The sequence below is a fragment of the Juglans microcarpa x Juglans regia genome, chromosome 2D, assembly GCF_004785595.1.
Source record: "Juglans microcarpa x Juglans regia isolate MS1-56 chromosome 2D, Jm3101_v1.0, whole genome shotgun sequence".
NCBI lineage: Eukaryota > Viridiplantae > Streptophyta > Magnoliopsida > Fagales > Juglandaceae > Juglans > Juglans microcarpa x Juglans regia.
The window spans coordinates 718,365-730,077 of record NC_054596.1 but is presented as its reverse complement, the minus strand read 5'-3'; the positions used below and the strand labels follow the sequence as shown (position 1 = coordinate 730,077).

General features: G+C 38.0%; 1 protein-coding gene across 1 annotated transcript; it reads left to right on the top strand.

Annotated features, from left to right (window-relative positions):
* The first annotated feature begins 7,949 nt into the window (after positions 1–7,949).
* On the top strand, positions 7,950–11,643 carry LOC121249595 (protein NSP-INTERACTING KINASE 1-like). The gene is made up of 12 exons (XM_041148316.1): positions 7,950–7,967; positions 8,291–8,528; positions 8,633–8,765; positions 8,927–8,998; positions 9,092–9,235; positions 9,343–9,414; positions 9,506–9,565; positions 9,666–9,763; positions 9,888–10,037; positions 10,142–10,483; positions 10,578–10,957; positions 11,079–11,643. The coding sequence occupies exons 2-12, from the start codon at positions 8,426–8,428 to the stop codon at positions 11,397–11,399; spliced, it is 1,875 nt and encodes a 624-aa protein (XP_041004250.1). The 5' UTR covers positions 7,950–7,967; positions 8,291–8,425; the 3' UTR covers positions 11,400–11,643.
* Positions 11,644–11,713: the final 70 nt, after the last annotated feature.

The following is an 11,713-nucleotide window of genomic DNA, read 5'->3' as shown; positions in this document are numbered from 1 at the left end:
TCTTCAAATCAGAAATTATTGACTATTGGGACATGATAAGCATTTTAGCAGTTAATATTCATGGTGTTTTGCCGATAAAAATGAAAAATATAATGCATGATGTTTGATTTACCAAGGTTTCTCTCTTTGTGGTATTTGTGTCATGGATACAATATTGTGCTTACTATGAACTCAAGTGCTTGGAAAATCAGTAGATTATTGAGGAGATTTAATAGAACTAGTTTCCTTACTGGCCTGGGAATGTAATGTGCTGGTATCGGAAGTTTCAATTAGGCCTCTTGAAATACAGATTGAATGGAACTAGCTTTGCAATTGTAACTAGTAAAAAAGAGGCGGCACCCAAATCCCCCTATGCTCAAGGAGTCAATGCAGTCGGTATATTAAGGGAAAAGAGTAGATGAATACCAATCTTTATATGTTTTGGCCCCATCAACCCCTAGGGTTGGCTCAAGTGGTAAATGCATGGTCTTGGTGTATGCTCCCTCCAAGGTCCAAGGTTCAGGGTGCAAATAAACTCTAGGGGCCATTGGATTGAGAGATTTTTCCCTTAAATTACTTGAGGTGCATTTGCGGGAAACTTTTTGTAGAGTGCACCCCTAGGACTAGTCGGGACGCTAGTCCCGGACACCCGATGACTAAAAAAAATGTTTTGGCCTCATTTGTTTCCATGATGAAAATAAGTTAGAATGCCATTCCAGGTTGATCCGTGGGTTTGTGGGTGGCAGCCACCCAGGACACATATTTTTTCAAAAAATAAAAAATAAAGTTTTGAAAAAATAGGAGATCTTATAAAAATATGTTACTCCAATGCTCAAGGAGTAACTTTTCCTATCATTTGTTAAGGAATAAATGCTCCTTGTTTTCTCAGGACCCTATTTCATGAAATAGCTATTCCATTCTAGACTCTATTTCACGAAACCAAACAAAGCCTTGATCTCTTATTGATTACCATCAGCAACAGGAGTTAGTGGTTCCTTTGTTTAAACTAGATTACAAATGGTGGCTTCTAGTTGTTTGTGGCTGCCATTTTTCAGTTATAATGTTGTTGAATCACAAATGAGAAAACCTCTTGCTTTATAAAGCAGTTGTGCATGCATTTAATAGAGATTTTTTAAGGTTTATTTTATTGGTTCCTAACAAAGTGTCCATAAGAAGCTTAAATCCATGGTTGATATTATCGTTTCAACCATTCTTCTTAAGCTGGCCTTATGTGGGTGGATTATGTGCTGCTAATTCATAGGGCACATCTCCAGGGTAACCAAACCGCAAATAGGGCAAATTTAATTTTAGCTGTAATTTGGCGTAATATGCGTGATTTAGCAGTTCAGACTTGAGGGTCGAAGAGGAAATCAAATTCAAGAAGAGAATGGTTCATGTATTGCGAATGGAAGCGACAAATGCAGGTTGGCATGACATTCAGGTTTGAAATGACAATGTTGGGGGACTAGAAAAAAAAAGAGAAGTAGCTTTAATTCTGTATCTGTACATGCGTGGTCTGCATATTGAATGGGCCCCCCTTCATCCGAAAGAAACTATGACTTTAAGACTATGACATGGTGGTTGTTGGAAGTAAGGATGTAATAATGCAACTACTGTTTAATACGTTAAACAGGTGCCAAACCATGTGGTTTCTGTCTTTACAATCTTCGGAATGTTGGTTGGTAGTTGATTTGTCAAGCTCATCAGTCCTCACGTATTGATTCTTCTACTTGTAAATTCATTTTATCTAACACCCATTGACCCTCTGAAGAATTGATTGACATGAAAAGGTATGTCTCAAGAAATAATTTACATGGAAGAGCAAATCAAAATAGATGTGCCCTATATTTTTTTCTGATGGGAGCCTTAGGCCCCCAATTGAAAATCAATTTAATGACTTATTTCATATTTTGATCTTTTGATTTTTTATTTCTGGTCATCCACTTTCAAAATGGTTTAACTGAACTTGTCACAGGGCTGGCCACTTTAGCGCAAATCATAGACTTGGACAATCATCATCACATCTCGCAAAACGGGTTTATAGAGCGCAATAATGTCGAATGTCATAAAGAACTTGAATGTGTCCTTGCTAATATCGATTGATTGAGTGAATCCACAAACGCGCTCATTGTGATTTTAAAGTTACAAGATTCATGCTAGTGAACTTTAAAATTGAGTTAATGACATTTTTTAGGGAATTATGATTATATGTAAAGGAGGAACTTAGAAGGGAAAAAATTGAGAGAGAGAGAGATATATATGAGTAATGCTACATACTCGTGGAATATGTAAGTGTTATGTAGTCGTTTTGAAAAAGAGTAAGGTCTATTATTAAAAAAATTAATTTTTTTCACGTGGGTCTCATATTTACAAACACACAAGTCTATCCCAACTTCAAAAGAATCCCATAAGAAGAGGTAGTTTACCAACATCCACCTCTTAGTTCTTACTCCGTGCACCTATCCAAGGATAGCACGTTATTTTTGTTACTTTCCTACAGCAGAGGATGCAATTTTCAGCCTTACTTCCTAACTTTATTTTGGTGTCTAGCATTGAATCGTACCTTAAAAAAATTGATACATCAATGTCTCTTTGGCGTGATTTATATTTCTTGTATTATTCCCTTGGAAAAGATTCTTTCATTTGCTTAATAATATAGATAGATGTTATCTCTTAGCTCTTTGTATTCATCGTTTCAATGAAACAAGATATGTACATAGCAGCTTTTTCCAGGCCAAGACAGCATTGCCGATCTGTCGGCCAAATAGACCGACTAAGACCTATCGATAGAGCAAAACGCAATGAACGTGACAAAACAATCCATATATTATTATGAAATGGGCAGCTTCCCCGATTCGTCATCGCGTTTATGATATCTGTATATTCATTTTTCTTAAGAATATTGGATATGAAACTTCTTTTTGGAGCTTTCTTTCTATGCGACATCTGCTCAATAAACCACGAGGGATATATGGTTAAGAGGACAGCGAGCGTGACGAAAGTGGCATCACCTTGCGATGATACTAGCTGTTGCCTGTTTCTCCTCCGCTTACTGCGCATCTTCTTCTTGTCACAACAGGTTGAACTCAAAGGGACCAAAAAGTTACCAAAATTTGAATCTTTTCCTGGGCTTATGTTTCCCTCATATCATTAGAGCTATGATTTTGGGATCACTCCAAAGTTCCACAATTGCCGGTACACCCTGGAAAAAAGAGGATTCATAACAAATATTCAGGAATTAAGTCAGGAAAACAATCTGGATATCTCTTGTTAGAAGAAATGGGAAGAAAAATTCGATTTAAATTGCCAACTGAATTAGTATTATCCTCTTATTAAAAAAATGCCAGCTGAAATACTATCATGTATTTTGTGTGAAATAGAATTGCGTAATGCATCATGATTTGCCAACTTCTAATTCAAATCTAAAATCATATTCAACTTTAAGGTAAGTTTGCTGACAAGTTAGCTATGACAAGCCGAAAAAAGCATTGCTTGAACCCAAAGCCAATGAAACACATAATATGGGTGGAGGAGTGGAAGGAGTGCGCATTTAAATGACACAAAGCTGGCATTTTTTTTTATTATAAAACAAGCTTCTTGCAAAACTTCTTTAGTTGCTTTAGTTGATATGAATGTAGAGAAAGAAGGTTCTAACCTTGATTTCAATAGGGAAAAAAAAAAAAAAAAAGTAACAAATATCTTGAATTATTCACCAAAAATCCCCTATAGACCACCGCACTTGCATCACTTTGTTGATACAGGGCCAAAAATGTTCTGGAGAAGATCCATTTTCTTTGGGAGGCAGATTTTCTTGATGGAAACTAAAAAGGGGGAGAAAAAGAAAAAGAAAAAGAAAAAGAAGCCAAGGTGAGAGAATGGGGCCCTGGGTCAAATTATTATGCAGCTAAAAAGTGAGGTGATGAGTGTTTGGGTCGTTTTCGTGATGTTAAAACATCATCCACTGCAAAGTAGGAAGATGGATCACCATGTTCCCTAAAACAGCCTCTATCTAAGCCATGTTAGAACTTGGTACAATGACTGTCTTTCAACGTGTGAACATATGATCAATTGTTGTTGCTTTCCTGTCAATGACCCGCCTTTGTCACATTATGTTTCAACTTATACCACCAATAATGGTTTTCTCCCTTTTCCTTTCTTTATTGGAATAATTAATTAATTAGCTTTTCCTCCATCTTGTTTGAAAGTCTTATCAATTCATCTCCAAATAGGCTGGGAAAGCCCATTTAGGTAAAATAGTTACCTGGCAGCATCCCTTCTTAAGTTCTTGTTTGTATCTTACATTCTTGCTGAAATTAATTTTCTTTGTTATGTTTTATATGTTACCTAATAACCAATCACAGTTGAAGAAAATATTCATGTATTTCCATGATTATCTCTATTACTATTACAATATTATTACACGATTCAGTGAAATGTGAGGGATTAACCTTTCCAGTTTCAAAAAGATAGCACTTTGGTCTGTTTTGCTCAATATGTTTGGTACAATTATGCTACATTATTCTATATTTATATACATAGTGGCAAACTTGAAACCGCATGCTGGAATACTCTGATAGTGGTATTTTTCATTCCAATAAGCAGATGGAATCATGAATAGAACACAATGAATGGATTTGATTCAAACCTTTTGGATTTTAATGCTCCTTCCATAAAAATGTATTTAGATATCACCTTTTAGACAGAGTACGAATTCAAACTTTGAAAGAAGGCCAGAAGTTCTTCAATTATGAGCGCACGAAAGATGCCCATTATCCTTACCCCCGCAGAAAGCTCCTCTGTCATGATATCACTAGCATTAAGAAGATAGAACAAATATCATCGAGATGTTTCCAGCTCTTTTAACATCACCAATTAAACAATCAGGGCATATGATACTCTCAATTAGTGCACTAAAAAGAGCCCCAAAAATAAAAAATCCGAGGGTATGGTGATAGATATCGGTATTCTGCGTATAGCAGATATATTATTTCGTGGAGGGAAGACTTTCAGAGTGAGTTCAGAGATACGGGGGACAAGATGGGGCCTATAATTTCTGAGCAGGTCCGAAAGTCTTAATTTTTAGTGTAGTGCCAAAGCAAGTGTCATCTGGGTCTCATGTACTTAAATTGTTCAAGTAAAAGTGAAGGTGATGGCTCGTCCCTCAATTCAAAGCTCAAACGACTATTGAGAAAGAACATTATTTCCTACTCATTTGGCTGGCTATCCCACTGGTTTGACTCCCTCTTAGGTCCTAATCCACAGCTTAACATATAATTGCATGCATTTAATGCACTCTCTCTCTCTCTCTCTCTCTCTCTTCATGTGGCCCTTTGATTAAGCATTAAGAGTATATATATCTGTTACCATCTGGCTATTGAACTAAAGCCAAATTAACATCATTATTCATTTTGCAACCTTGTCAATGAGTGAATAAGAACACGAGGAATAATCATTTCAATTAGTGCTCTCCTATCTTTTCAGCTTGTTAAAATATGCTAATAACAACTCCTATCAACTTTCTACTGGGGCCTATCTTTTCTTGACTTTTGAGGTCTGTTGCATGGACCCAGTAATTGTTTCATGTGTTCATGGTTTATTATCATGCTCCAGACTCCAGTGAGGCATAAACGATCTTGTATGTGACCTTTCTAACGAATTTTGTATGCATAATTTTCTCATACTCACAATCTCCCAAGTATGTCTCATCTATATTCGGATCATATACTTCAATAATTTACATATATATATACACTTCAAATGGAAGCTTGGCTGCGTTTGGATATTGAGCTGAGCTAAGTTCTTTATGAATAGTAGTGAGTTGAGTAGCGAAAGGAGTTATGTGGGACCTATCTAAACTGAGTTTAAAGTGTGTTTGAATGTTAAGATGAGTTTAATACTTTTTATGGAAAGCTGAAAAAGGTTGAGGGTCTCACGTATAAAGATGTGTTAAGTTGAAAAAAGTTGTGAATCTCACATATAAGGAGGTTTTTAGTTGAAATGAGATTAGTAATTTGAGAGTTAGGTGTTTAGATGTTAGACTCAACTTAAAATTAGATTGACCTCAGCTGAGTCTTGCAACCAAACGCAGCCTTAAATTCATTATCAAATGGGCGTAGTATTCCCTAGACAATAGCCACTGTCAAGAGACAACAATCAAGCCAAACTAATCACAGGAAGCCGTGTGTGAAAAGTGGTCCAATGTAAAACTACTTGCCACAATAGCCATGTTCTTCTTGCATGCAGTCACCCTATATATATGTTGGTTTCCATGGACAAAAAGGAAGAAAAGACATCCAATACAGACAAAGGTGGGTTAAACTTTATCTTGGACAATTTGATCCAAAATCTAAGCTTATGGTCGTGAGTAGTGAGCATCTAACTAACGAAGATCCTCCTTTTGGGGTTGGTTGAGGTGATATGTATGACGAAAGGGACAACAATGCCAAGCTGTTATCAGTAATATTGGCCCCTAATCCTTGGACATTTTTGTCATTGTGTGATAAATAACCCTGTTTTATTCTTATGTTCGGTCAATTTATCTTTCTCTGCCATGGAGTTTGATTGGCGATCAAGATGCAGGGGGCCCCTTCCTCCCTTTACATCTCTTTCTAATCAACCTTGCCGACGCCTGGATCAGATTTAGCGATAGAACTAGTCGTGTGAACGAATGGTTTTGGCTATCATCTCGTTTCTCCTACAATGTTCGAAACCATGCATGCTTTTATTTCATTTCGTTGTCTAACAATGACATATTTGTCTAATATTATTGTGTCGATTAAGAATGGATTGGAATTAGAGTGAACAGTTGCAATTCCTCAAGACATATGATGAGATAGGATGACGCCAGAAGAGATAATCATGCTATAAAAAATCTCAAATGACCATTCGGCCTCCTCGTTAGGTGAAGGTCCCCGTCCATCTGCAAAGGCACGGGCCTGCCAGCATGCTGTTTCATCCACATACGTTGTGCATACATGTGTTTAGTAACTTGAATTACTCTCACCAGGAAAGTTAGCTCCACGCGCAACTGAAGGACGTGCAAAAGCTTAGCAGTCAAAATGTACTGGGTTTAATCCTATTATTTTATTAAACTATCCAAAATCAGTGATTCTAATCTATTTGTTGCCAATGACTTGTCTGGATCTGCTTAGGAAAAAAAAAAGAAGGAACTTGTCTGGATCTGTTCATCGTCCGGAACTTGGTGGTAACATGAACGGGGTAAGTTTATGCAACTGCAAAATGCAAAGGAGTACACCCATTTAATCTTGTCTTATGGGGATCATCAGTAAGGCAGTAACAAGATAAAACGCGCCTTGGCAACGGCTGGAATGGTATCACTTACTCCCATAATTGAGAGAGGGTGTGTGTGTCCTAGAAAAAGGAGGAATGGCAGCTTTTGCTTTTTAAAGTTTCACTCTTTTTTGAATAGTGTCTGAAGAATGACTGTCTGCTTAAGGTATATATAAAGCAAGAGCATGTGTGATTGTTAGCTGATAGTGGTTTGGGGAATCTATAAAGCACAACCAACGTTTCACCAGCCTAAAAGATATGAATATGTAATGTATATTTGTGTATAAATTATACTGAAAATTAACGGAAGAAAGAAAGAGAGAGAAAAAGCCAACAAAGATCCTCATGGGTCATAGATAGTGGGTGACCAAATCCATCATCAATCTCGAGCCCCAGTACCTTGAGATTCTCACATTCTCAATCCCTTAGAAAGGAAAGGACTGTATTCGGGACTTTACTGAGTGGCCAAACTCAAGGAATGTTGGATTCCTCACAGTCCCAAGCAAGGCAAATTCATCCCAAACCCATGCAGACACTGACCACTTTGTGTCGAGTAATCCAATCATACATACATACATACATACAAATATACATATATATAGAAAAAAAAATCTACTGATATATGCTGACAGAATTGGGCATCAAGAGGACTCATGACTGACTGGTGATGAATTTGGTATCGAGATAACGTGTATTCAGTATGTATAATACTCCGCTAGTTTTGATTCACTAACAGGCATAAGAGCTTTTTGCTTTAAATTGCAGCAGCGTGAATAGAAAACTAGCACACCCTTTTTACGCAATGAATGATTAATTCTTTCGGGGAATTTCCTATTCTCTCCTCATCTAGCTTTGATTATATGTGTTCTCTTAGGATTAAGGCCATTATATATTCTTCTCTTTGCAACCTCCCGACTCAATGACAAGCGTGCTAGTTCCTTTTATGCAACCCAAAAACCGGTTTTTTAATTTGGGTCTGACATAAGATTTTCGGTGAATGGGATTCTGGCATGGAAAGCAGGATGTGGGGTTCTGATCTGGATATTACCTCAAACCAAAAAGACCACTTCGAGGGCTAGTCTTCCTAGTAGTTTCATCACCCACCATAAGCAGGCTTTAGTATCTGTGAGCTCTGGTCGGAGTGAACTTCAATTGAATGGCAATGATGAGAAGAGAAGTTTATCTACGTTTTCTGGCTTTCCTCTGTTTTTGGGCTTCTGTAAATGGATTACTGTCTCCCAAAGGTGTAAACTTTGAAGGTAACTCCAAAATCTCGTTCCTCCTTCCTTTTGAAATCTGCAACAATGATGTTCTTTATGTTCAAATATGGCCGGAGAATTTCATCCTGGTGTTTTCTTTCCAGTGCAAGCTTTAATGGCAATAAAAGCTTCTTTGAAGGATCCCCATGGTGTCCTTGATAATTGGGATGACTCCTCTGTTGATCCATGTAGCTGGACTATGGTCACCTGTTCTTCTGAGAGTCTAGTCATCGGCCTGTAAGTCATATTGCAATTCTGTTTCACTAGGGAGGAAAAAGAAATGTTATCACGAAAAAGCATGATGTTAAACATTCTGCTCAATGAAAAATGAGCCGACATTTCATATAAGAAAAACAACGGAAATATGTTGTTAAGATTTTGAAATGATCTTGTTGCAGGGGTACTCCTAGCCAGAATTTATCTGGTACTCTCTCTTCAAGTATAGGCAACCTGAAAAATCTTCAGAGTGTGTAAGTTCCCAATACTAGATACTAAAATCCCTTAACGGAATCGGTTCTTGCATGTAATTGGTTTTAAATATTATGCTCCGCACTGATTTGCAGGCTCTTACAGAACAACAATATTAAAGGGCCAATCCCTACAGAGCTTGGAAGGCTCTCAAAACTACGCACACTTGATCTTTCGAATAACTACTTCAGTGGGGAAATTCCTCCTTCTCTAGGACACCTGAGAGGCCTCCAATACATGTAAGATTTTCTGAGTTAAGACTTGATGCTCGAATGCTATTTATAATAACCATGAAATCAGTTTCCTGGGTCTCTTATCTGATACAATATACTCGAATTGGCTGTAGGAGACTTAACAATAACAGTCTCTCAGGAGCATTTCCTATGTCATTGGGGAACATGACCCAGCTTACCTTTCTGTAATTCTCTTGACCTCTTTTTCTTTCGCTATGCGCATTTCTATGATTCTTATAACTGGAATAAGTATCTGAAGGAGGTTTTATCATTCAGTGACTTGTCCTACAACAATCTAAGTGGACCTATACCCAGATTTCCTGCTAAGACATTCAAGTAAATCTCTCTCTCTCTCTCTCGCTCTCTCTCTGCGCCTGCGCAAGTGTGAAAAAACATAGAATTAGATATTAATTATTATTATTTTTTATTGTTGCAGCATTGTTGGGAACCCTTTGATTTGCCCAACAGGTTCTGAACCAGACTGCAATGGGACAACACTCATGCCGATGTCCATGAACTTGAATAGTTCACAAAGTATGGAACATATTTGGTTTGGCTGAAATATCTTCTAAAAACTGTTTCCCCTTTCCCCAATTTGAAATTTCAATGATTGTGTACGCTCATGTTGATTCTGACCTCAAGCTCTTTGCTCCTTCAGCTACTCTACCTCCTGGCAGGCCTAACCGTCACAAAGTAGCCCTTGCCTTTGGCTTGAGCCTCGGATGCCTCTGTCTCATGGTTCTGGGATTTGGATTGCTTTTATGGTGGAGGCAAAGGCACCACAAACAGATATTCTTTGATGTTAAAGGTTGGTGATGAATGAGAACATAAACTAAAGCATTTATGATTAATGTGACGTGTTTGTGACTCTGTGTACTCGATAATAATTGGCTACGTTACTTGAAATTTCAGACCGGCATCACGAAGAGATCTCCCTTGGAAACTTGAAGAGATTCCATTTCAGGGAACTTCAAATTGCGACGAGCAACTTCAGCAGCAAAAACATACTTGGGAAAGGTGGTTTCGGACATGTGTACAAAGGAATTCTCTCAGACGGGACTATTGTGGCTGTCAAGAGGCTTAAAGATGGCAATGCCATCGGAGGGGAGATCCAATTCCAGACTGAAGTTGAAATGATTAGTCTAGCAGTACACCGAAACCTCCTAAGGTTATATGGGTTTTGTGTGACGCCTACGGAAAGGCTTCTAGTTTATCCATACATGTCCAATGGCAGTGTTGCTTCTCGTCTCAGAGGTAAACTTGATAAAACACAAGCAAGCATGATTGTCAATGTGTCATGCTAAATGCATCATGTTTTCTAAATTAGTCTCAAATTGATCTTTTTCAGGAAAACCAGTCTTGGACTGGTGCACTAGGAAGAGGATTGCCTTAGGAGCTGCCAGGGGACTACTATACCTTCACGAGCAGTGTGACCCGAAGATTATTCATAGGGATGTGAAGGCTGCAAATATATTGCTTGACGACTATTGTGAGGCTGTGGTGGGAGATTTTGGCTTAGCAAAGCTTTTGGATCACCAAGATTCACACGTTACCACAGCAGTGAGAGGCACAGTGGGGCATATAGCCCCGGAATATCTTTCCACCGGCCAGTCCTCGGAGAAAACAGATGTCTTTGGATTTGGAATCCTTCTCCTCGAATTAATAACTGGGCAGAGAGCACTAGAATTCGGCAAGGCAGCTAACCAGAAAGGGGCTATGCTCGATTGGGTGAGCACAAATTCTGCCAAGCTTTACTCTCTCATAGTATTTATTACTTGTCTAACTAGTCCAATGCATATTTGTTTTGGATGGTTCATTTATGCGTGGCAGCATTGTGTTATGATTGCAGGTAAAGAAAATTCATCAGGAGAAGAAGCTTGAAATGCTTGTGGATAGGGATCTTAAAAGCAACTATGACAGAATTGAGCTGGAGGAGATAGTTCAAGTGGCTCTCTTGTGCACCCAATACCTCCCAGGACACAGACCCAAAATGTCGGAAGTGGTTAGAATGCTTGAAGGTGATGGGCTTGCAGAAAGATGGGAAGCTTCTCAAAGAGTTGAATCAACCAAGTGCAAACCCCATGAATTGTCTGCATCAGATAGATATTCTGATCTCACTGATGACTCTTCCCTACTAGTCCAAGCAATGGAGCTCTCTGGGCCAAGGTGAATAAATTACAAATTTTATTTATTTATTTTTTTTTTTGTTTTTTGTTTTCTCTATGAAAATCGGGATTTTGATGGAACAAGTTATAGTTGAAGCTATTCCACCAAGGTAATGAAGATTGAAAGGCTATGCTTGCTGTATAATAGTGATAGATTAGAGCTTCAAAAGGGCTCCGATGTTTTCTTCAATTGTACAGAATATGATGTGAGGAACTGATATTTTCATATAGAAAAGAATTTTGGGTGTTAATATTCCACTTCAGTAAAAATAAAAAATAAAAAATAAATCCACGAAATCATCCCAAAGATGAGTAGTAT